The sequence below is a fragment of the Rhincodon typus genome, chromosome 22 (assembly GCF_021869965.1).
Source record: "Rhincodon typus isolate 14 chromosome 22, sRhiTyp1.1, whole genome shotgun sequence".
Lineage (NCBI taxonomy): Eukaryota > Metazoa > Chordata > Chondrichthyes > Orectolobiformes > Rhincodontidae > Rhincodon > Rhincodon typus.
In genome coordinates this window covers 46,219,753-46,245,792 of record NC_063353.1, presented here as the reverse complement: position 1 = coordinate 46,245,792, position 26,040 = coordinate 46,219,753, and the positions used below count along the sequence as shown (strand labels likewise).

At 41.9% G+C, this 26,040-nt stretch overlaps 1 protein-coding gene across 1 annotated transcript in view; it reads left to right on the top strand.

Annotated features, from left to right (window-relative positions):
- Nucleotides 1-1,877: 1,877 nt before the first annotated feature.
- ccdc3a (coiled-coil domain containing 3a) overlaps nucleotides 1,878-26,040 on the top strand; it is a 71,813-nt gene continuing 47,650 nt past the window's right edge. Inside the window, exons 1-2 of the mRNA XM_020509701.2 lie at nucleotides 1,878-2,501; nucleotides 9,738-9,915. Coding sequence (XP_020365290.1) covers nucleotides 2,143-2,501; nucleotides 9,738-9,915 — 537 coding nt within the window. The 5' untranslated portion in view covers nucleotides 1,878-2,142. The remainder of the gene's footprint in view (nucleotides 2,502-9,737; nucleotides 9,916-26,040) is intronic.

Genomic DNA, 26,040 nt, shown 5'->3' with positions numbered 1-26,040 from the left:
TATTGGGACTGAACCTGTGACCTTTGCATTATTAGCACCATACACTAACCATCTGAGCTGATCTGACAGTGCTCAAGTTTAGCTTACCTACCTGGATGTGGAGGTGCCGGTGTTGGGCTGGGATGGACAAGGTCAAAAATCACACAAGACCAGGTTATAGTTCATAAAAAAACGAAAGAACTGTGGATGCAGTAAATCAGGAACAAAAACAAAGTTGCTGGAAAAGCTCAGCAGTTCTGGCAGCATCTGTGAAGGAAAAAAACAGAGTTAACGTTTCGGATCTGGTGACCCTTCCTCAGAGCTGAAGAAGGTTCCTGTTCTGAGGAAGGGTCACCGGACCTGAAACATTAACTCTGTTTTTTCCTTCACAGATGCTACCAGACCTGCTGAGCTTTTCCAGCAACTTTGTTTTTGTACCAGGTTATAGTTCAACAGGTTTATTTGAAAACACAAGCTTTCAGAGTCTTACTACTTCTTCAGGTGTTAGAGAGAGAGGTAGTATCAGACACAGAATTTATAAGTAAAAGATCAAAGTGTTACACCATTGATGAGGATGTACTAAACAAACCTAAGATGCTGTTAAATCTTTAATCAGTTAGAAGGTTTTAATTGGTTAATATGTATATGTAAATCCTCAAATCCCTTTCATGTCACTGCCCTGAGAGAACTAAAGGTTTTATCAGTGTAAAGAAGAGGTGACATTTTAGGTCAGACAATACATGTTAGGTGTGAGGCCTTGTTTAAAATCTGTTTGTGTTTTGGTTTGCATTATTTCTAAAGTAGGAATTTATAAAATGCCACATTGACTGACTGTCTATAAATTGTGTGCTTTTTGAACAAAATGGAATGTATCTGCAAATACAAATTCACCCCATAGGTTCACGTGTGTGTGTGTGTGTGTGTGGATGTGTGTTGTTGGGGGGGAAGTGTGTGTGTATGTGTGTGTGTGCAAGAGAGAGGGAGAGTGAGTGTGTGTATGAGAGAGAGGGAGAGCGATTGTGTGTGTGTGTGTGTGTGTGTTTGTGAGAGGCAGTGTCTGACCCCAAACTAAACACAAACAAATTCCAAACAAGGTCACACACCAACATGCATTGTCTGACCTAAAATGTCACTTCTTCTTTTACACTGATAAAACATTTAGTTCTCACAGGACAGTGCCTTGAAAGGAATTTAGGGATTTACATATACATATTAATCAGTTAAAACCTTCTAACTGATTAAAGATTTCACAGCATCTTAGGTTTGTTTCGTACATCCTCATCAGTGGTGTGACCCTTTGATCTTTTACTTATAAACTCTGTGTCTGATATTATCTCTCTCGCTAACACCTGAAGAAGGAGTGAGGGTCCGAAAGCTTGTGTTTTCAAATAAGCTTGTTGGACTATAACCTGGTGTCGTGTGATTTCTGACCTTATATACCTGGAGCTTCAACGCTCCAAGAATATCTTCATTCCTGAGTATTGCTGTTTTTTCCCATGGGTTTAAGAGCGGTTTGTCCCTTCTCTCAGGCCAGGTAAGTGAGTTTGCCACAGGGTGGGACAATTTTCACATTTTCTTTTAAACCTCGAAGTCAATTTGAAAACAAATTGGTGCGTGCTGTGTCCACATTATTACTGATGTTATCAATGCTCTCTCAACACAACCAGATACACATTTCTTTGGAGGGAGACCCACTTTTCAAAATGAGCTGTAAAATTGCTGAGGCTGGAGGGGAGGGTTTTGAAGGGGGAAAGGGTTAACAATGCTGACAGCACACCAATTGGTTCTCTCTTGGTGTAGTGCTGTGATTAGCTCTCATCCACCACAGGAGAGCTGATTGGTTCTGGCTGATTGAGACACAATTGGCTCTGTCTCTCTCTCTCTCGCTCTCTCTGTGCTCTAAAGTCTGAAGCATCAACTCCATTCAAATTCTCCTTCTCCCCCAGCAGTGAATCTTTCACACTGGAAGCCGGTAGTGGAGAATGTTGACAGCTGTGCTGATTTTCAGAGTCACTTACTCTTGGCTGACTGATTCTGTGGCATTTCAGTTCATCATCGTGGGGGCAGGAAAGCTTGAAAACAAGCTCAAAAGTTAAGGAGACTTGGGGTGGGGGAGAAAAAGAACTTTCACTGCAAGGCAAAAGTTCCAATTCCCTAATCAGCATGGTCTTTATATCTATGATAATCCTAATTGCTACAGGTTATAGCCCAGTTTTAACATGTCAGTTTCCCACCGACTGGAGACCCATGAGTGAAGGCTGCAGGGCTGAACTGGCTGAGATTATAGTCTATGCCCGGGTCCTGGCCATTCATCAGGACATGTACAATGTGTATAACTACCTCCCGTGGCAGTATGAGAGCAGTTTGTTCTACTCGGCGGAGATTGAGATGTTGTGTGACCAGGCGTGGGGCAGTATGCTGGAGGTACCTGGAGGATCCCGTCTCAACCTCACCGGTCTGGGCTACTTCTCCTGTCAGTCCCACACAGTCATTGAGAACAACAGCTATTTCATCTTCCTCAGGTAAAGGAAACCCGAAAACAGGGATAGCGACCACCAGGCACAGGGATTGGTTGCTGGTCTGAAATTGTGTTTTTATTTTCTCTTTAAAACAGTGCAGCTGAAGAAATTCTTCCTCTCTTTATTTGGTTGGATGTTCTGACTTAGTGCCAGTATTGATTATTATCAACTATCTCTAGTTGTTATAAAATGTGGATTGTGGTTTCCGTTCTAGAAGCTCAGATTGTGATTGTGCGAAATTCACTTCTTTCGCTCATTCATATTTAAACAGTTTTCTCATCCTGTGGGTTACAGCTCCGTTGAAAGGAACAGAAGCCTATATCTTTTCACTGAACTGGGAGAGCTCATGTAGCACAGTGGTAGTAGCCCTTCCTCTGAATCAGGAGGCCTGGGTTTGAGTCCCATCTGCTCCAGAGGTGTGTAACCAGGTTGATTAGGAAAATAGTTTCCTCTGAAACAGTGTTAATTGACCATTAGCAAATAGACCATTCATCCCCTTAAATCTGCTCCATCTATGTGGACTAGAATTTGCTGTTTTGTTTTATTTCCAATTCCCCACTTCTAATTCACTCAGTCTGGATAATTGAACCAAGCTACTCCTGAGGACGTGGTTAATCCTCTGGGGGAAATTTTTAATTGACACAGGCCATCTAGCACATCCTGCTCATGCCAGTTGGGAATCTCCCCTGCTGGTTTCTCCTAGCCCTTTAAGTTTTATTGTTCCTTACTCTAAGTGTGTCTCCAATCATCTTTTGAAAGTTCTTATGGGATCTACTTTCACTACCCTTTCAGGCAGCAAGTCCCTGATCATGACAATTTGCTGCTTAATTAGTTCCCCACTTCTGTTCGCTTTGGTTCTCTTGCCAATTGCTTTGAAGTTCCATTCTCGTCAGCCACTGGAACGGTTTCTCCCGTTTTACTCTGCTCAAGCCATGCATGACTTCAAACAGCTATCAGCATTCTGTATCTTTATTTTAAACAGGCTTCTCAATTTGTCCAGCCACAGTCAAAAGAGCTGTGTGCGTCCATCCCTTCTCTTCCAGTTCCTGCTCCCTCCTTTCAAACTGTGCTCTTTAGTTTATATTCTCTATCCTCATTCTTACAACAAAAATGCATCACTTCAATTCACACTTTTTGTGTTAAAATATGACCACCACATGTCTGCTCATTTTACCAATTTCTGTCCTTCTGAGGTCTGTCATTATCATCTTTCAGTTATGTTTTGGAAGTTTTGTAGCTCCTTTTGGCTTTGAAATGCTATCTGTGTAGTGAGGTCCGGGGCACCAATATAAATCCAAAATAGTAGCTCCAGCAGTCTTCGTACTAAGCCCTGGGGAACACTAGTATACAACTCCCTCCAGTCTGAAAACCACTCACCTACTGTTTGCATTCTGTGCCTTGGACAATTTTATATCCACATTTTTGTAAATATTCTGTTCCTAATTTACTCCCCAAAGTAGTCTTTTCTGAATGAAACGTTGTAATGTTATCTGACTGTAAACGCTATTTTAAACAACTGTTTCTTTTAACATTAACATTGGTTAGCTCAGTTGGCAGGACAGCTGGTTTGCAATGCAGAGTGATGCCAACAAGTTGGATTCAACTACTGCACCAGCTGAGCTTACCACGAAGAACTCTCCTTTAGACCCCCTCCACGTTTTGAATGCTTCGATATGAGATCTCCTCCCGCCCTTCTCACCTCCACGGAAAACATTCCCAACTTCAATTCAATCAATGATTTTGGAAGACAGCATCATCTACCAATGCTGAAATACTTTATTTACATTGGTGGATCTTCAGGCTCAAATTAAATCCTAACATTCGTTCACTTCTAGCCATTTTGTCACACTTCTCCATTATTGGTTACACATAGTTATTCATCTTCTTCCTCCTGGCTTGCATTCAGATGATTAAGACTTGGCCATGTTGAAGTGATGGCAGCCATTTGTGGTTGTATACTTGGGACCTGATGCAAGAGCGGCTCCCTTTCCTGAAGAATATTAATAAACCACTAGGTTTTTTTTTTTGAGGTAATACTGCAGGTTTTCAAGTGACTTTTAAATATTTGGCCCTCATGAGTAGACTTGCAGAATTCTCTTTCCTGGCTTGTCGCGATGGATTGGAATTCATGAGCTCCATCCAGTGCCATTACAATTAGGCTCAAATATTTAATTTTCATTCCCTATAAAGAGCAAGCACCAGTTGTCAGTCTGATACAAATGGAAGGTAACGAACAGGGTATTATCGAGATGTCATAACAAGCGTACTTTTGTAAAATCTGGTGGTTGGAGTCATACCTGACACATAGGAAGATGGTTGTGCTTGTTGGAGGTCAGTCATCTGAGCACCACGACATCTCTGCAGGAGTTCCTCAGGGGAGTGTCCTAGGCCCAACCATCTTCAGCTTCCCTCCATCATAAGGTCAGAAGTGGGGATGTTCGCCAATGATTGTACAATGTTCAGCACCATTTGCAACTCCTCAGATACTGAAGCAGTCCATGTTCAAACACAATAAGGTCTGGACAATATCCAGGCTTGGGTTGACAAGTGGTAAGTGACATTCATGCCACTCAAATGCCAGGCTATGACCATCACCAATAAGAGACAATCTAACCACCGCCTCTCGACATTCAACGGTGTTACCATCACTGAATCCCCCACTATCAATATCCTGGGGGTTACCATTGACCAGAAACTCAACTGGACTCACCACATAAACACAGTGTCTACCAGAGCAGGCCAGAAGCTGGGAATACTGCAGCGAGTAACTCACCTCCTGACTCCCCAAAGCCTGTCCACCGTCTCCAAGGCACAAGTCAGGAGTGTGATGGAATACTCCCCACTTGCCTGGACGGGTGCAGCCCCAACAACACTCAAGAAGCTTGACACAATCCAGGTCAAAGCAGCCGCTTGATTGGCACCACATCCTCAAGCATCCACTCCCTCCACCACCGACGCTCAGTAGCAGCAGTGTGTACTATCTACAAGATGCACTGCAGAAATTCACCAAAGATCCTCAGACAGCACCTTCCAAACCCACAACCACTTCCACCTGGAAGGACAAGGGGAAGCAGATACATGGGAACACCACCACCTGCAAGTTCCCCTCCAAGCCACTCACCATCGTGACTTGGAAATATATCACTGTTCCTTCACTGTCGCTGGGTCAAAATCCTGGAATTCTCTCCCTAATATCATTGTGGGTCAACCTACAGCAGGTCAACTACAGCGATTCAAGAAGGCAGCTCACCACCACCTTCTAAAGGGCAACTAGCGACGAGCAATAAATGCTGGCCAGTCAGTGACACCCACATCCCAAAAATGAATAGAAAAAAAAAGAGTATGTTAGACAACAATTTTGTGGAAAATAGCTATATGGCACTTCTTGTTGGATTAGCTCAAGGTACTTTCTTTACAGCAGGGAAATTTGAGGGGGTACCTGAAGGAAGTGTGTATGATTATGAGGGGCATGGACAGAGGGTATAGAAAGCAGGTATTCCCTTGGTTGAGGGGCTAATAATAAGGGGCACATATTTTAAAGTGAAAGACAGGACCTCAACCTTTGGAAAAGTACTTAGATGAGCAATTGAAATGCCTTAACATTCAAGACTATGAGCCAAGTGCTGGAAAGTGGGACTAGGATAGATTTAGAGTGCAGACTCGATGAGCTGAAGGTCCTCTCATGTCCTGTATGATTCAATTAAATCCTGGAACACCTTCCCTGACAACTCTGTGAGTTACTCAGGACTATCTTACATCACGTGGACTGCTATGGTTCCAGAAGGTGACAAAGCCGCGCCTTCTCCAGGGTAATGAGGGATGGGCAATGCCTACATACATCCCCAAGAACAAATAAAAATCAACGTTGTGGATGGTGCAGTTTGTGCCCACAAACTTCCTTTCAATAGAATGTTTCGCTCTGCTTTTGTATCATTATTTAGATTTCTGAATTGCTGTCTAAATGCAGTGGCTCAGTGGTTAGTGTACAAAACTCTGGTGCGGCCGCACTTGGAGTATTGCATACGGTTCTGGTCACCGCATTATAGGAAGGATGTGGAAGCATTGGAAAGGGTGCAGAGGAGATTTACCAGGATGTTGCCTGGTATGGAGGGAAGGTCTTATGAGGAAAGGCTGAGGGTCTTGAGGCTGTTTTCATTAGAGAGAAGAAGGTTAAGAGGTGACTTGATAGAGACATACAAGATGATCAGAGGATTAGATAGGGTGGACAGTGGGATCCTTTTTCCTCGGATGGTGATGGTTAGCACGAGGGGACATAGCTTTAAATTGAGGGGTGATAGATATAGGACAGATGTCAGAGGTAGGTTCTTTACTCAGAGAGTAGTAAGGGCGTGGAATGCCCTGCCTGCAAAAATAGTAGACTCGCCTACTTTAAGGGCATTTAAATGGTCATTGGATAAACATATGGATGATAATGGAATAGTTTAGGTTAGATGGGCTTCAGATTGGTTTCACAGGTCGGCGCAACATTGAGGGCCAAAGGGCCTGTACTGCGCTGTAATGTTCTATGTTCTATGTTAGCACTGCTGCCTCACAGCGCCAGGGAGCCGGGTTCAATTCCACCCTCAGGCGACTGTCTGTATGGAGTTTGCACATTCTCCCTGTGTCTGCGTGGGTTTCCTCTGGGTACTCTGGTTTCCTCCCACAGTCCAAAGATGTGCAGGTTAGGTGGATTGGCCATGCTAAATTGCCCATAGTGTTCAGGGATGTGTAGATTAGGTGAGTTACAGGGGGATGGGTCTTGGTGGGATGCTCTGAGGGTCGGTGTGGACTTGTTGGGCCGAAGGGCCTGTTTCCACACTGTAGGGGTGCTATGATCTTAATATTCTAGGTGGTATTGTGGTGCAGTGGTAGCGTCCCTGCCTCCTGAGCTCTAAGGTCCAGGTTCGAGTCCAGTTCCAGGACTCGCTGCCCAAGGGAGATGAATTCATCTTGTGTCTAAACAGGTTGGGCACCAACCTGCCAAATCTGATCCTTCCAGCACATGCTAATTGGGAGGGGGTGTGTAAGAGCAGGAGAGATTCCTGGTCAGCTGTGTAATGGAAAGATCTTTCACTCTCACTGTCCATTGCTCCAGACTAACACATGAATGTAAGCAGCTCGGTTCCCTGTGTAATACCCCTTCAATCATTGTTGCATTGGCTTTTGTAGGTTCCAATCACTAGCCATGATCTTGCAACTTGGAGTCATATAATTTTTATGCACAGAAAAGGCTTTTCAGCCCATCACCTCCATGCTGGTCATTAGGCACCTGTTTATTCTAAACCTATTTTCCAGCTCTTGGCCCACAGCCTTCTACACAATGGCGTTTCAAGTATTCACTTAAATATGTCATAAATTTGTAACGCAGAAGGATGCTGACAGTGTGGGCTCAATTCATGCACTGGCTGAGGTTCCCATGAAGGACTCTCCTTCTCAATCTCTCCCCTCGCCTGGGGCATGGTGACCCTCAGGTTAAACCACCAGCACTCGTGTTTGTCTAATGAGAGAGCAGGTTCAGGGTTCCTACATTTACCAAGCTTTTAGGCAGTCTGTTCCAGCTAGCCAATACCTCCTGGGTGAAAATATTTTTCCTTGAATCCCCTCTGAACCTTGTGCCCCTTATTTAAAATCTGTGTCCCTTCTACTAAGGGGAAAAGTTTCTCCTTATCTGCCCTGTCAGTGCCCCTCAGAACTTTGTAGACGTCAATCAGATCCCCTCAGCTTCCTCTGCTCTGAGGAAAACAACCCAAGCCTATGTAGTGACTCTTCAGAGCTGAAACACTCCAGCCCAGGCAACATCCTGGTAAATCTCCTCTGCACCCTCTCCAGTGCAATCACATCCTGCCTATAGTGTGGAGACTCGAACTAGGCACAGCACTTCAGCTGCGGCCTAAGTAATGTTATAAACAGCTCCATTGTAAGTTCCTTGCTCATGTATTCAGTGCCTTTACTAGTAAAGACATGTTTCCCAAATGACTCCTGAATCACCTTATCTGTGTGTCCTGCTACCTTAAGGATTTATGGATGGGCACACCACGGTGCCCTGATCTGCTATACTTCCTACGGTCCACATCTAATGGCTCTCTTCCAAATCAGTTGTTGACCCACAGATTAAAATGTGCGTACGTTAATGAACAGTGAGCAATGCTATTTGTTAACATCGTTTCAACAATCCTGGTCAGCACTTATTGTCCACTGTATTACCCAGAGGGCAATTAAGCATCATTCACATCACTGTGGGTCTGCAGTCACAAGTAGGCCAGACCACGTGAGGATGGCAGATTTCCTTCCTGAATGACATGAGTGAATCAGATGGGTCTTTACAAAAATCGACAGGGATTACTAGGTGTTGGTTTGCTCAGTTGGTTGGACAGCTGATTAGCAAATGCAGAGTAATGCCAACAGCGTACGTTCAGTTGCCAAACTGGCTGATGATGATGATGTGGGTACTTGAAACCTGAGACATAAACCGGAGGACAATCACAAGAAAACATTCTCAAATATTTTTAGTACACGCCATGACTGGATTTCAGAGAGGCAGACAGCTCCATTGTTGAAGGATTTGAGTGATCATTATAGAGTAAAGGTAAAGCCACTCAGTTGGCTGGATGGTTGGTTTGTAACGCAGAGGGATGGTAACAGTGTGGGCTCAATTCCTGCTCTGGCTGAGATTCCCATGAAAGGACTCTCCTTCTCAACCTCTCCCCTCGCCTGAGGCACAGTGACCCTCAGGTTAAACCACCACCAGTCCTGTCTGTCTAATGAGAGAGCAGTCCTATCATCTGGTAAGGCTATATAAAATTTACATTTACGCAATTGCCATTCCTTTTTATAAAATCCAGCTTTTTATCGAATTCAAATTTCGCCATGCCATAGTCAGATTTGAACCCATGTCCCCAGAACATTAGCCTGGAGTTCTAGAAGACTCATCTAGTAATGACGACGACAACAACACAGCAGGCCTGGCAGCATCTGTGAAGAGAAAATCAGAGTTAACACTTCGCGTCCAGTGACTCTTCCTCAGAACTGATGGCAGGTGACAATACCATCCTGCTGTTAGCTGATAGACCCTGCTTTCATGCAAGATCATTTTAATTCCATTTTTATATTTTTGTGGCGTTACTGTGTAAACAGAGTGAAGAATATATTGTTAACAGACTATGCTGGAATATTTATGCAGAGCTCCTACAACTATTATGTTAGTGTTGAAAACCTGCTATTTTGTTTTTTTTGTTGTAGGATGGATGACAATTATAACATAATTCCCCATGGAGTTAATTTTCAGGATGCCATTTTTCCAGACACGACTGAGAACATGAAGATGTTTTCCAGTCTCTTCCAATTCTCTAATTGCACACAAGGGCAACATTCACTCGAAACGTATGCTTCTGACTGGGAAATCCAGGAGGATCATAGGGTAAGGCTGCCACCTACTGGTCATCTTCATTAGGGCTTTGTGGATTTTTGGTAGCGGAATAATACTTTGAAATCATTATTTCAGAGATAGCCGGAACTGCAGATGCTGGAGAATCTGAGATAACAAGGTGCAGAGCTGGATGAACACAGCAGGCCAAGCAGCATCAGAGGAGCAGGAAGGCTGACATTTCGGGCCTATACCCTTCTAGGCTCTGCCTCATCCAGCTCTGCACCTTGTTATCTTTGAAATCATTATGATTGTTTGAAAGCCAAATGTACATGTTGTTTCATTTTAAAGTTCCAATCTGTAAATCTGATGAATGCCTGCATATTTTAATGGAAATGATTGAATGTCAACTGCTTTTTAGTAGTTTGAAACAGGATATCATTTATGTGTATAAAAACTAAATTGTTTCAATACGACATTCTTGTCTATATCCTATTCCTGGTTCTTGCATTAAGCTGAAGGTAATTCGATTCTGTTTAAGAGTCTACTGTATCTTGTTTACCAAAATTGTGCTGTCTTAAAGAATTGTAGGAATCCATTGTGCTTTCTAATTTATATATTAAAAAATTGTAAGTGTTTGGCAGATCTCCCATTGAAATTTGCAACTATGATTGAACATCTGCATTCGGCTTTATTTCGTAAATTATCTTGGGATGTTTTGTATAGCCAAAAATACGAGCCTAGCTAATTTTATTGTGAGAAAAGCAAAATACCATGGATGCTGGAAGTTTGAAATGAAAACATAAAATGTGGGCAAAACTCAGCAGATCTGGCAGCATCTCTAGAGAGAGAAAAACAGAGTTAATCTTTTGAGTCCAGTAGGACTTCTTCAGGTCTGAAGGGGATTGGAAACTAATGGTTCTTATGCTGTTGACAAAGGCAGGGTGGGGTGGGGAGGAGCAAATGGAACAGATGGTGACAATGCCCAGAAGAAAGGAGAAAGAGAGTGTTAATGGTAATACAAAGAACAAAGAAAGTTACAGCACAGGAACAGGCCCTTCGGCCCTCCAAGCCTGCACCAGCATGTTGCCTGTCACAACTGAAACCACCTCCCCCTCCGGGGACCGTATCCCTCTATTCCCATCCTATTCATGTATTTGTCAAAACTCCCTTTGAAGGTCACTAGTATCTGCTTCCACTACCTCCCCTGGTAGTGAGTTCCAGGCACCCACCACCTTCTGTGTAAAAGAAAAACGTGCCTTGTACATCACCTTTAAACCTTGCCCCTTACACCTTAAACCCATGGCCCCTGGTAACTGACTCTTCCACCCTGGGAAAAATCTTCTGACTGTTGACTCTGTCCATGCCCTTCATAATCTTGTAGACCTCTATCAGATCGCCCCTCAACCTCTGTCATTCCAGTAAGAACAACCCAAGTTTCTTCCACCTCTCTTCATAGCTAATGCCCTCCATACCAGGCAACATCCTGGTAAATCTTTTCTGTACCCTCTCCAAAGTCACCACATCCTTCAGGTAGTGTGGTGACCAGAATTGAACACACTATTCCAAATGCAGCCTAACTAAGGTTCTATAAAGCTGCAAAATTTCCTGCCAATTTTCAAACTCAATGCCCCGGCTGATGAAGAAAAGCATGCCATATGCCTTGTTGACTACCTTCTCCACCTGCGTTACCATTTTCAGTGACGTGTGTACCTGTACACTCAGATCCCTCTGCCTATCAGTACTCTTAAGGGTTCTGCCATTTATTTTCCATCTGGATTAGACCTTCCAAAATGCACACAATAGAGTGATATAGATGCAGGATAGCTGTGAATGGTAGGTAGTAATAGCAGGAAATAGCTCAGTCTACATCACAGTGGGAGAGGGGGAAATGAGGGATATGTTTGAAATGGAGGGCTGTGTTCATGCTCATGAAATAACAGCACAGAGGCTGGTATCCCATCACTAAGTCTCCCTTTATTTGCATGTGCACAGTGCATGGGCTCTGACCAGCCAGCTCAAAGCCAACCTCTAGAATGAAGAGTGTCTCGGAATCTCAGCCAGTGCTCCTTGATTAGGAATGTTAACCTGAGCCAATCAGGAATCTCATATTCTATGAGATCGACCTGGCCTTCATTCCAAACACTACACTCTGAAGTTGTTAAACTCAATGGTGAGTCTGGAAAGTTGTAAAATATATTATTGGAAATTGAGTACTGTCCCTGTACCTTGTGTCAGGCTTTGCTAGAACACTGCAGCAGGCGAAGGATTGAAATATTGGTGTGAGAGCAAGGATGTTACTTTTCTTATCTTCCTTGTGCTCTACACTGTGCAGCCGTGTCTGTCTGTTTGCTGCTGGCTCTGAAATCCTTCCATTCATCCAACATTGTTTCTTTCTCTGCCTTTCCCCACAGCAGTTCCCTGCCCTTCTCAAATCTGTTCTACTTCTGCCTTTCTCTCCTGTGTCCATTCCTTTTTTCAATTTGATCTCCCTCTACAAAACAATCTTTCTCTCCATTATCCAGTAGAAGGTAGGTACTATTCCGTTTTCACTCTCTGTTCAGAAGGATGCCACTTGCTTTAATCCTTACCTCCAACAGAATTTCATCTGTTCCTCTACCTCTCTCCTTACCCATACCCTGATATCTGTTTGTCACTTTGCACTACACCCCTTTATGAGAGTGCCAAGTGAGTCTCTCTACTCCCCCAACTCTGTGTCTCCCTTCCCCCCAATATCAGTCACAATATACCCCTTCCCACCACCCTCCACAAACTATGGGGTCTGTTCTCTTCCTTGTCCTCCAGATAAAGTTTATCATTCTGTCTCTCACTTTTGTCTCCTATTCCTGGGCAGTAGCACAGCTGAGAAAACATTTCACTGGTTATGGACTTCTCCACAAGTACCTACTGTGCTGTCTTGCCAATTCCTTAACCCATTCCCTCCCTTGTTGCTTCTTTTCTCTTCTGTTGAATTTCCTTTCATGTTCCTGTCTTTTCCTTACTCTTACTTTGTCTTTTCTATTTCCCGTTTCTTCCGTTATGCTTTCTCTTCTGATTGGTAGCAGCTTAGAGACATTGAGAGAGGGGTTGGAGATGTTGGGGAATAAACAGAAACGACAGTATGACAGGCAGGAAGGAGGGGTACACTTTGAGCAGTTGTAGTTCTGTACCGGAGACTGAGCAGTGGGCCAAGAAACTACAGCAGGTGTGGGTGACTGCTTTGACCGTGTCTCAGGCAAACTCCAAACAGAAAGAACTTGTGTTGCAACTTTTATGATTGCAAGATATCCCAAAGCACTTTACAACCAACGTTCTACCACTTAAGTTTCATCATTGTTATAGCATAGGGGAAAATTAATATAAATTTCACTGTGCTTTCTGTTGTGAGTATGATGCATCGGAAGTCCAGGTTGTTCAGAGGGGTCTGTGTTGCTTGTGGAAGATGAACTGGTGCTGGTTAAAGGTTTATAGTTAAGTAGCTGGAATTTTTGGGTCAATGAGCAAAGAAAGATATTTATGGGATGTTTAGATGAGAAACTATTGTAAATATTGTGGCAGTTGTATCTCATGTTATGGGAGAAACTTTAAATTGAGGATGAATGTCATGCATAATGTGGATATTCATAATAAATAGAGAAGAATAGAGACATGGGTAAAAGTGAAGAGGAAGCACAGCCTTGACACAGCAGGCCATGGCAATATGATTTGATATTATTTCAAGTTCAATGTGTAGTATGACAGTGGTGATTAATCTAACAAAGATTATAGGCACTATAATTGGGGTAAAATCCATAAATTAGACAATTTCAAAAGCGTCAAGTACAAAAGTGCTTTCTTCATCAGTTCTCTGCCCACAGGAAGAGCTGATGCACAATGCTTGATTCTTCTCTACAGCTACAGCAAAGGTACAGGCCCTGAATTCACCATAAGGCACCAATCTAACCCCACAATGCCTGAGCCTGGCAGTCTCACCTTCAATGCTGTGCGTTGCTATGCCAATGGACACTTTCACCTGTATGTTATAGTCTTGAGGTTCCATTTTCTTTCCCTCACCTGATTGAGCAGAATTTCTCCCATTCTTACCATCTACCAGTGATGTACATTGGATGGATTTGCAAATGGATAGCCAACCTGTTTGGCCACATTAGGAGCAGAACCTCCTCAGCTGTCAAGTCCTGAAGTGGGATTTGAAGCCAGAGCTCAGAAGTAAGGATGTTACCCACTACACCACAAGACCTCCCTAGAAATGGTGCCACTAAAGGCAGTAGGGTTGATGTTTCCATTGTTTGCTCCATTCAGAGGTATGTACCAGCAGGTCTAATATAATTCACAATGCTGTGATTTGCTAAAATCACTGCATGTGCATGTTATTCCATTGTGAATGATTACAAGGAAAGTTCTAAAATATTTTATTATGGGTTGTGGGCATTTCTGGCTCAGCAAGCATTTATTGTCCATTCTTAATTGGGCAGATAACTGTATGGGTCTGGAGTCCAATGTAGGTCAGACCAGGAAAGGAAATCCTTTCCTGAAGGACAATAAACAGTGGTTACATGTCGCCATGTGGTTAGATTTCTTTTCCAGATTTCGTTGAATTCATCTGTTTTCTGCCACTGTAGGATTCAGTTCCATATCCCTGAGAAATCTGCCACCCTTACTTGGTCTGGGGTTTTGATTGCGAGTCCAGTGACGTGTCTGCGTGGGTTTCCTCCGGGTCCTCCAGTTTCCTCCCACAGTCCAAAGATGTGCAGGCTAGGTGAATTGGCCATGCTAAACTGCCCGCAGTGTTCAGGGATGTGTAGATTAGGTGGGTTTATAGGGGAATGGATCTGGGTGGGATGCTCTGTGGAATGGTGTGGACTTGTTGGGCCAAAGGGCCTGTTTCCACACTGTAGGGATTCTATGATTCTATGAGCCCCTCCTCCCCAAAGGTACTGTAATCAGTTTTCATTGTAAAGATTCATAACTCTTGATCACACTCCCTTATTTTTTCCTAAATCCTTGGAAGCCTGACAAAACAAAATCAAAATGAATACTGGAAGAACTGAAGACAATGTTTATCTCCACTGCATTTCATTTTTACACTTGTTTATTGACTGTGGGCATCACTGGATGGGCAAACGTTTCTTGCCCTGCAGAAGATGGTGAGCTGCCTTCTTGAACCGCTGCAGTCCATGTGCTGTAGGTAGACACACAATGCCCTTAGGGAGAGAATTCCAGGACTTTGACCCAGCGACAGTGAATAAAATTACAAGTCAGCATGGTGAGTGTCTTGAAGGGGAACTTGCAGAGGGTGGTGTTCCCATGTATGTACTTGCTGTTGTCATTCTTGATGGTGGAGGTTGTGCATTGTAGAGGTAATGTTGAAAATGGTTTGAGAGTTGCTTCTGTTCACCTTTAGTTGATTTAAAAAATGAAAAACCACATGCTAACACCAAACAACTAACTGATTAACACTTTGACAATGATTGAGGAGTCTAATTATTCTAAATCTTCCATGATCATCTAATTTCATTACTTTAGATGAATTCATGAAGCGCATCTATTAATAAAATAACTCATTATGCATACTTGCAATTTGGCTTGGCAGTAAGTTTGGATTATTTGTTCTAGAAGTAATAGTTTATTCTTGGATAAAGTGCCTGTCTTTCAAAATCACAAAATTACACGGGAATCCAATTGTTAACCGGCACGAAGTAAAAGTTTTTAAATATTTCAGTTTTTCAGAAGTAATATTATTTAATGATGCCAAAAATCAATGCTATAACTAACATGAATGTAATCTATTTCTCATTAACCTGAATTAATAAAGAATAAATTTTAGGTTGTTAATAGTCTTATAGTTTTCAATTAACCTGTTGTCTGTTGTGCGTTGTGTAACAATAGACATTCCATTTCAACAATATCTGATTTGCCTCCTCCCTCCCCACAATTTCTTCCATTCGCAAAACAACATGCCTTTGTTTCAAATTCAATTTTCCAAATTTTAACTTTTTTGTCACTTTTAAATATTACATCTGTTTTTAATGTCAATTTTATATATTAATGCACGGTGACTGACTAAGGTAAAATGAGAACAATTACATGTTAGAAACTGTGTTAAAGAGTATGATGTGTCCCTCCAGGAACATTAAAGCTTTCACATGGTTTGTAATAGCTCAGGCCATTTCCCAAATGACAGCATTGTCAAACTGGCACTCATAGAACGGATTAGACCCAGAGTACCTGACAACAACCCATTCCTGTCCCAACTACACATTGCTGCAAATGACATGATGACGCTAAGGCTCTGCGAGAGGTCAACACATCAGGATGTTTAGAAACCAAATATTTTTGTTTGCAGGCAGGCAAAGAGAACACAGATGGCCTTTAAACTGTGCTTTATTAATAGTCCCTGTGACTAATCCTGCAAGATCAAACAGAACAAATATTGCTAAAGAGATTAACAGATATGCTCTAATCTTTGAAGGGGGTAAAAGGTTTTAAACAGTTGGGGATTCTGTGACCTTTGAATAAATGAGGATACAGGTAGTCTCTGGCTTATGATTGGGTTCTGTTTTCGTATATGTTCGCAAGTTGATTTGTACGCAAGCAGGATGATAGCAATTTGTAGGTATGATAAAATGTTCATATGTTGGATCTTTAAAATTAGTATTAATGTGATATCTAATACAGTCTAATATAATAATGCTTATTAAGGATAATCAGTATGGGTTTGTGCAGGGGAGGTCTTCTCTTACAAATTTGGTTGCTATTTTTGAGGAAGTGACAGAAATGATTGAGGGTAGGACAATAGATGTTGTCTACATGGATTTTTTTAGTGAAGTATTTGACGCTCATGAGAGGCTGGTCAGAAGGTTAAGTCACATGGGAGCCAAGGTATGTTGGCTCAGTGGTTAGCCCTGCCGCCTCACAGTACCAGGGACTCAGGTTCAATTCCACCCTCGGGGGGACTGTCTGTGTGGAGTTTGCACATTCTCCCCGTGTCTGCATGGATTTCCTTCCAAGTGCTCCAGTTCCTCCCACAGTCCAAAGATGTGCAGGTTAGGTGGATTGGCTACGCTAAATTACCCATAGCGTCCAGGGATGTATAGGCTAGGTGGGTTAGCTGTGAGACATCTGGGGATAGGGTGGGGCTTGACTTAAGTGTGATGCTGTTCGGAGGGTTGGTGCCGACTTGATGGGCCAAATGGCCTCTTTCCCACTGTAGTGATTCTATATTTAAAATTGACTTGGTCATGGGAGACACAGAATAGTTGCAGAGAGGTGTTTTTCTGACTGGAGGTCTGTGACCAGTGGTGCTCTGCAAGGGACCATTTGTTGTTTGCAATATGTATAAATGATTTGAATTACAAACATCTGACTTACAAACTCATACTCATGCATGCAATCCCAGACTGGGGTGGACACAGAGCAGTACGACACAGCAACAGGCTTTTTGGCCCACGAAGTCTGTGCTGACCAGCATGCCATTTTAAACTAATTGAATCTGCCTGCACATCGTCCTTATCCTTCTATTCCCTGCCTGTTCATCTATCTGTCTAAAGGCCTCTTAAACATTGCTATCATGCCTGCTTCTACCATCTCCCCTGTTCCAGACACCTCCCACCTTCTGTGTAAAAAAAAACTTGCTTCACACATGTCCTTTACCATGTCTGCTTGACCCTGGACGCTGGGCAATTTAGCATGGCCAATCCACCTAACCTGCACATCTTTGGACTGTGGGAGGAAACCAGAGCACCCAGAGGAAACCCACGCAGACATGGGGAGAATGTGCAAACTCCACACAGTCACCTGAGGGTGGAATCGAACCTGGGTCCCTAGTGCTGTGAGGCAGCAGTGCTAACCACTGAGCCACCCCATAAAAGCTACGTTCTGAAATTACAGCAAGAAAAACCAAGACCATTTACGTGGCCTTCAGGAAAGCATTCTGCAAAAAAATTTGATTTTAATATTCTGATTGCGCGTTTTCTCCAATGATTCTGTGACCCAGAGAGGCAAAAAGAACTCAGCAAAAAAATACATTTCAAGGCAAGCACAAAAATACCTTAACAGCATATAAGAATTTGAAAGATTATTTTGAACACATATCAAGGTTGTTTATTGTTCAAAGAATCTTGCAGCAATCAACAGCAAATTGTTTTCTCACTTAAGCCTGCTGTATTGATGTTGCAGTTGTTAACTTTGTCGTGTGAAAGTGAATGGATGCTGCGTCAATTGGTAAAATGAGACTCAAAGAAGTAGCCCTTTTTCTTATGCTTAATGTGTTATATAATGAGTGAAATGTTTATAAAAAAGTAGGGAGTGTGAGGTGGTGAAGAAACGATCATCTCTTTGTGCTCCCATAGGTTTTCTCCTAAATTGCTTGCAACAGAATCCCAGAATGTTATATTCCGCCTGTGGAGACCTCAGTGGTCATCCTGTTAGGTTTACAGCCTACACAATGACGTTTACATGGATCACTGCTAAACTGATTGAGTGTTTAATGCTCATTTGCACCTTTTTTAAAATATATTTCCTCTGCAACAAAATGTTTTTTTAATATATTGTGGGACTTGGTTATCAGCGGCTTGCCAGTATTTATAACATGGTCGTCCGTATCAGGGCTTCACTGTGCTAAAGGGTCATGCATCCTGCATGATGCACTGTAAAGGTGGACAGCCAACAGTGCTTAATGTATACTGCTCTTCAAAATGTACCTTGTTAACATTAACAATGCTCAAAGCCAATGTGCTAATTATGTGCAAAGTTCATGTACATAAACGTGGCAAGTGCCAAGTAGGGCTTGGTACCTACAAGGTCAGAAAGCACACGACATCAGGGTATAGTTCAACAGGTTTATTTAAAAACCTGAGCTTTCAGAGCATAGCCCCTTCATCAGGTGAAGGATCAGTGCCACGGAAGCTCGTGCTTTCAAAAAACCTGTTGGACTGTAACCTGGTGTCGTCCAATTTCTGACCTTGCCCACGCCAGTCCAACACTGGCTCCTCCACATCCTTGGTATGTACATACATACACACGTGCCAATGTACAAGTTGGGAATGGGAGTAGGCCATTCAGCCCCTTGGGCCTTCTCCAACATTTAACAAGATCACAGCTCTATCTCAATCCTACTTACCCCAATAGCATTTCACTGCCTTGCTTACCAAAAATCTATCCACTGGTGCCTTCAAAATATAGAAAGGCTCTGCCCTGACCACCATTTGTGGAAAATCCCAAAGTCTTGGAACCCCATGAGAAAAAGCTTTTCGTCCCATCTTTATTTTAAATGGAGAACACCCTTTCTTCAAATGGTGAATGCCTCCCAACTCAACTTTGTTTTAATGATTTGATTCTATTTTATAAAATAAATATAAGTTCCACTCACTGTATAGATGGAAGCTCTTTGAATAATCCAGCCACGGTGAGCTCACCTATATTTAGAATCTTCACTGTTTGTCCTCCGTGGAAAAAATTGTCTTTCAACTGTGCTTCTGTAGTCATCTATTACTGTGATATGGAATAAGCAGGAAGTCCCCAAGAGCAGAAATTTCCTTTGTTGTGTTAAGTGTAAAGTATAATTTTATAAATGTGTTTACAATATCATTACACATAAAGGACTAACTTCCTGATCAATCTGCCAAAAATATTGGAAAGATCAGGAGAATGGATCCTGTTGCAGTTTCTGACAAGGCTGCCATTTTGTAAACCACTGAAAATTCTTTTAACCAATCATGCCTCAGTCTGATTATGCCTTGGGTTTGTGGCCAAAATATTTCAATAAGCGTCTGTTGTAATGGTGGGGCTAACATAAACCTTCAGATGACCATCACTGGCACCATATTGCGTTGGATGAACTGGGCTCTTCGTCTCCATCAGGCAGAATTGCTACCACTATCCTCCTTTTTAGCATTGGAATCTACAGGGTTTCCCTGCTCTAATGTAATAGAGGAAGCCCATGGTACTCCAAAGAGATGAGGTTCTTATCTTAAGCTAGATGTAATCTATTACATAAAAGCAATCAGATACAAGGGACATTGATATGATAAATTTTGTTGTCCTGCTGTTTCTAAGATTGTGGTGGTCTACTTGGGAGATCTTCTCCTTCAAAGTCCAGACCTCTTTGGCTTTTCCCCACCCAAGTCCTTGGATGTCATCAGATTGGTTGGATCTCAACCGTGTCTTCAGAATTAACCCTTTTGGAATCATTACCTTAATCTACAATATTGAGCCCAATCTTTTAGCATTTACTCCATCTTTGCTCTCTTTACTCTCCATGTGTACCTACATTAAGTATCAGCTGAGGTTCTATTTCCAATAGATTCCTGTGAGGCAACTGCTTCAGCTGTTATTAAGGCTGGCACTCTAAGGCAGTTCTGAGGGAGTTCTGCCCTTTCTGAAGTGCCATCCTTCAGATATTAAGCTGAGATTCTGTTTGTCCTCACCGTTGGATATGACCTCCCTTCCATCATAAGGTCAGAAGTGGGAATGTGCATTCATTGGCGAACAATGTTCAGCATCATCCTTGGATACTGAAGCAGTCCATGTCCAAATGCAGCAAGGGCCGGACAATATCCAGGCTTGAGCTAACAAGTGGCAAGTAGCATTTGTGAGTGCCAGACAAGGACCATCTCCAAGAGAAAATCCAACTATTGCTCATTGGTGTCCTGTTGGCCAACCTTTACCTCTGCTCTTGTGCTACCTCAATATACCTACCACAAAGCCCTCCTGAAAATTTTGTTGTCCAATGCATAAATAATGAGGAGGACAATGAAACTTTGTGGATAATCACTTCTTTAACACATTCAGTAGCTTGTTAATTAGTTGTTTGAAAGTAGCAAATGGGCTTCCAATTTGCATCACTTTTGCTTTTCACTTTACCTGAGATTGATGACACTGTTTTACTGATCCATTTGCAGCCTTTTCAGTCCCACGTGTGAATCCACTCCTACGTTGCTATATGCTATTGTTATAACAAAATGAAATGGGGTCATCGGCTCCCCACCATTTTAAACTTCATCCCCCAATGCTCAGTAGCAGCAGTGTGTACCATCTGTAAGATGCGCTGCAGAAATTTACCAAAGATCCTCAGACAGCAGCTTCCAAACGCACAAAAGCTTTGATCCAGAAGGACAAGGGCAGCAGATACATGAGAATGCCGCCCCCTGCAAGTTCCCTTTCAAGCCATTCACCATCCTGACTTAGAAATATATCGTCGTTCCTTCAATGTCGCTGGGTCAAAATCCTGGAATTCCCCCGCACCCTCCAAGGGCATTGTGGGTCAACCCACAGCATATTGGACTGCAGTGGTTCAAGAAGGTAGCTCACTCACACCTTCTGAAGGGACAACTAGGGATGGGCAATAAATGCTGGACCAGTCTGTGACCCCCACATCCACGAGTCAGTGAATAAATAATCAAAAAAAGACACCTCAGATGATTGAAACAAGTACTTTTATTTCTTTTTTAGCTCACAGCCATCATATTTCAGTTAAAACTTGATTAACCAGTTTAAAATGAAGCAACAGAATTAAAGTTTTCTTGAGTGAAAGAATGAAGAATTTTATTACTCACTAACCCCAAAAAAGACCATAAAAAAGCTTAACATCAAACACTTATTAAATTACAGGTAATATGTTTAAAAAGAAGCCTGGTATGGATAGGAAGAATAGATTTGTCAGTTCTTAAATACACATGGAGCCTTTGAAAAGTTAGGTTTTAACCTTGAAGCCAATTGTTTAGTTGTTGATTCTGCTGCAGTGATAAAGTTTATAGATCTTTAGTTCTTAGTGAATGGTGGTTGTCCTAAGTTACTTTTTATACTGGACACTGACTTCAAACCATCGAGACTGGGAGAGAGAAGCTTGCAGTGTCCTTGCTGTTATCAGTTCACATTTAATTTTTCTCTCTTCGTTGCTCAAAGCTGCAGTTGATTAAAGGTCCATTTGTATGTTCCTGAGTCTGCCTTCATTGTTTTTCCAAGCTGACTACTCTGCAGGCATCCTTTCAGAAAAAGCATTTACCATGCATTTTCAAATTAATCAGGAAACGTAAATGTCTTAAAGCTTGACTCAGTTTGGTTTCACTGTCTTTTGGTGAAATGAAATTTTCAGCCCTAGTAGGTTTTATATGTTTTACGCTGGTTTCATAAGGCTTCAATCTGTGGTCAGGTAATAATGGCAGCCATTTTAGGTCAGCATTTGACCATCATGGTCTCAGGTATTTTAGTTTAAGGATGGAAGGTGAATATCAATAGTCCATATTTAACATTACTGTAACACTTCGTATATTGCTTTCTAATGTTTCTAATACTTCCATGTTTTTCTAAGCTCCTTTTTCTTGCATGTTCCTGATTCTATTTTGGAACTTCATGTTGCATTCTGTCTTTATAATTGGGTTAAATAAAAGCAAAATACTGTGGATGCTGGAAATCTGAAACAAATACAGAAAGTGCTAGAGAAACTCAGCAGATCCGGCAGCATCTGTGGAGAGAGAAGCAGTTAACACTTCAGTCTGGTATCCCTCTACTTTGAAGAAGAAAATCATTCTGGATGTGAAATGTTAACTGTTTCTCTCTCCACAGATGCTGCCAGATCTGCTGACTTTCTCCAGCAATTTTAGTGGATGTTTATAGCTGGGTTTTCCATAATTTTATCTCTGTGTTTTACACCTCCTCCCTCTCAGTATGCTGTAAACCTTTTATAACAGGTTTTAGGTGCGTAAAAGCCTTGAATAATATTTGCCTCCACACATACCGATTTGCAATAGATGGCCACATCCTCTTAAAATTGAAGAGTTTTATGATTTTGTAATTTATCCTGAGGAAGATTTGAGGAGCACAGGTTTAGTTAAATGGTATTTGTGTTCCTGAACTGTTGAGATCCAGCAAATGTGGGTCCCCACTCTTCTGACATGTCTCACGTGATTTCAGGAGGTTTTTGAACCCAAAGTGCAACATTAATTTTACACCATGTGGAGGAAATATTCTTTCCATACGTGTAACTGATGGACCGTCATCGCTGTATGTTCTCCAAGCCTCATTAAACAACCAGGAGGTGTGATAATAGAAAATAGGAGTTAAAGGCAAGGAAATTAAGACAAGTTAGAATAACTCATTTAATCCAATACTGTGAGCAGATTTGAGTTATATTGTCCAAGTTAAATATCAACTTCTGTTTGTTTTAGTATATGTAAATATTAGTGGCACATCGAGAGAATGTGTGCTTATTTTGTTTGGACTTTGATCAATATAGATTTAATTAAATCACATATTATAATATTATGTTCCTTCACAGAATTTTGACATCCTCTGAACCTCTTAAGTCGATCAGGATTTTGCAAACTAGAAAGACATTGAAATGGTTGCAGCATAACACCATCGTAGATACAGCTTAGCTATGAAATGGGCCAGTAATATAGAGCAGTCTGCAGAAACATTGGAAGCACTGTGATGGAGCAAATTAATGTGACATATCAAATGTTGTCTGTTCTTGCAGCTGTTCTTTTACTTCTCTCAAAATGCGTGTACAATTCCATTCTGAACCAAATTAAGTCACAGTCAAAAAGGTTTAGTGAATACGGAACTCTGAGCACCACTAATAAAGTGACCAGACTGCAGAGTTAAATATGTTTTAAAAATTGCCTAAACAGATTGTCATTTAGTTCTCTTACCTACTTGTATTTTAAGTTGTGACATCCTAATAACAACTAATTGAAATTATTATATCAATCCTAAAGAACTTTTTTTGTTTAACGGCTACAATAACATTGACTTACTGTAAGGAAGTCTGTTACATGTAAAGTGATTCCTCACAGTCCAGGTTTAAGCATCTTGTCCAATTGCAAATTTATTGCTCTGGCAGAAAAGCATAATAATTATTGGTGATTATATGAGAGAGAAAGGTTTACTCCAGACACGAGATGATCAGGCTTGGCTTTTGCTGGTGTTTTTCTTTCCAGCTACGTTGACAGCTTTTCTCAGCAGGGCCCCCCTGTCCCAGGGAAACCTTTACTTATCTGTCCCACTAAAATCCAGAATGTCCTCCTTTTGATATCAAGTCACGTACAAACTTCCAGATTATGACATCCTGGTCATTTCTACAATTGCCCTGTGATATCTGTCATCCAATTACCCTGGGACCAGCCCCTCTTCCTGCTGTCCTCTACTTTGATCTCTAGAATGAATTTCTGTAGCTTCTCAACTCTGATCAAATAACTGAAATACTGACATTTTCAGTTCTTGCAGCCATTTCTTAGAGTTCATTTTTGCTGTTGCAATCTCAAACACCTCTTCCTTACGGTCTGTGTGTGAAATTTTAGAAATCACACGACAACAGGTTATAGTCCAATGGGTTTATTTGAAAACACAAGCTTTCGGAGCTTCACTCCTCCTTCATGTGCTAGACTAACACATGAAGAAGGACTGAGGCTCCGAAAGCTTGTGTTTTCAAATAAACCCATTGGACTATAACCGGGTGTCGTGTGATTTCTGACCTTATTTGCCTCAGTCCAACACTGGCTCCTCCACATCATGTGAAATTTTAAACAGATCCCTCAGCATCCACATTTCAAAGGATTCAATTTTTTTCCACAGATCTTTAGTTATTGTCCAGGCTTCTGAAACAGACAGGAAATTGGACAGAATGTAATATCGTATGAGCTTTTCCTTGTTGCAGTTTGAGTTTTCTTGTTGTTAACACATCCTTCATTATTAATCCCTGACTCCATGAGTATTAAAGGCATTTGTCTTGCACTTGTTCACAGATAGAGAAGGCAGTAAGATAAAGCTGGTCTTTGTCTTTGCTTTTCCAGAGCTCCCCATTGCGAAACTGGAACCTGTAACATTTCCCTCCTTAAGTGGCTTCAGATCTGGATCCTTGTGCAAAGTCAAAAACTAAAATCCAGATTATTTTTCAGCAACCTTCAGCTTTCGTGGTGTGTGATCCTATGGGTCATACTACAAAGGGGAAATTAAGAAGACAACACGTAATTATACTCTGAACTGAATCATTACTTTGTCCTGTCTTGTTTCTGAATCTGTTTATAACAGTGTTGAAGATGAGTTGGTTGGATTTTTTTGTATATACTTTGTCTGCTGTCATTCTTAAGATAATGTATATTACAAAACTGTGTCTGGTAAGAAAATGGACATTTATATGCACTGATTCTATTCTTTTAATAGCTGTGTGAATGGTGAGTGTGAAGTGAGGGAACACATATTTTAAAATAACCATAAGCTATAAACTACCTTATTACCCAATAGCCTTGTCACCAAATTTCAGACTATATCTATCACCTTCCAAACCCATGAGCACTTCCATCTAGAAGGACAAGGGCAGCAGATACATGGGAACACCACCCCCTGCAAGTTCCCCTCCAAGCCACTCACCATCCTGACTTAGAAATATATCACTGTTCTTTCACTATCACAGTGTCAAAGTCCTGGAATTCCCTCCCTAATGACATTGTGGGCCAACCCACAGCACATGGACTGCAGCGATTCAAGAAGGCAGCTCACCCCCACCTTCTCAAGGGGCAACTAGGGATAGGCAATAAATGCTGGGCCCAGCCAGCAGTGCCCAATGAGTGAATTTTAAAAAAAGTCGATTGATGGGAGTCCAATGATGAAACGTAAATGCAGTGTTGGACAGCAATAATAACAAGTTATATTCATACAGAGCATTTAATGTAGTAAGGCAGCCCAAGGTTTTTCACAGAAATGTTATAAAGTTAAGCATCTCACTGAGACACATAAAGAGAAATCAGTACATGAGACTGATACTTGGTCAAAGACATTGGGTTCAAGAATGTCTTAAAGGAGAGAGAGAAGGTGCAGAGGGGTGTTGGAAAAGAGTAACACAGTAACAGTACACAGACAGAAGCTGACAGTGGCAAAAAAACGCTTGACCATCAATAGTGGATCTCGGAGATGGAGAAAAGGCCAGAATTAGAGGAGCACAGTTGTCTGGGGCTTGTGGGCTGGAGGAGATTACAGAGATAGGGAGGGGCATGGACATGGATGGATTTGAAAATAAAGCTGGGAATTTTAAAGTCCAGGCACTGCTTTTAACTATGAGTGATTGTGGTTCACTGAGCACAGGGCTTATGGGTGAATGACACTTGGAGCAAGGTAGGACGCAGGCAGCAGACCCCGAATTTGCTAAAGATCTCAGCAGGATGTAATTTGAGCAAATGCAAGTCA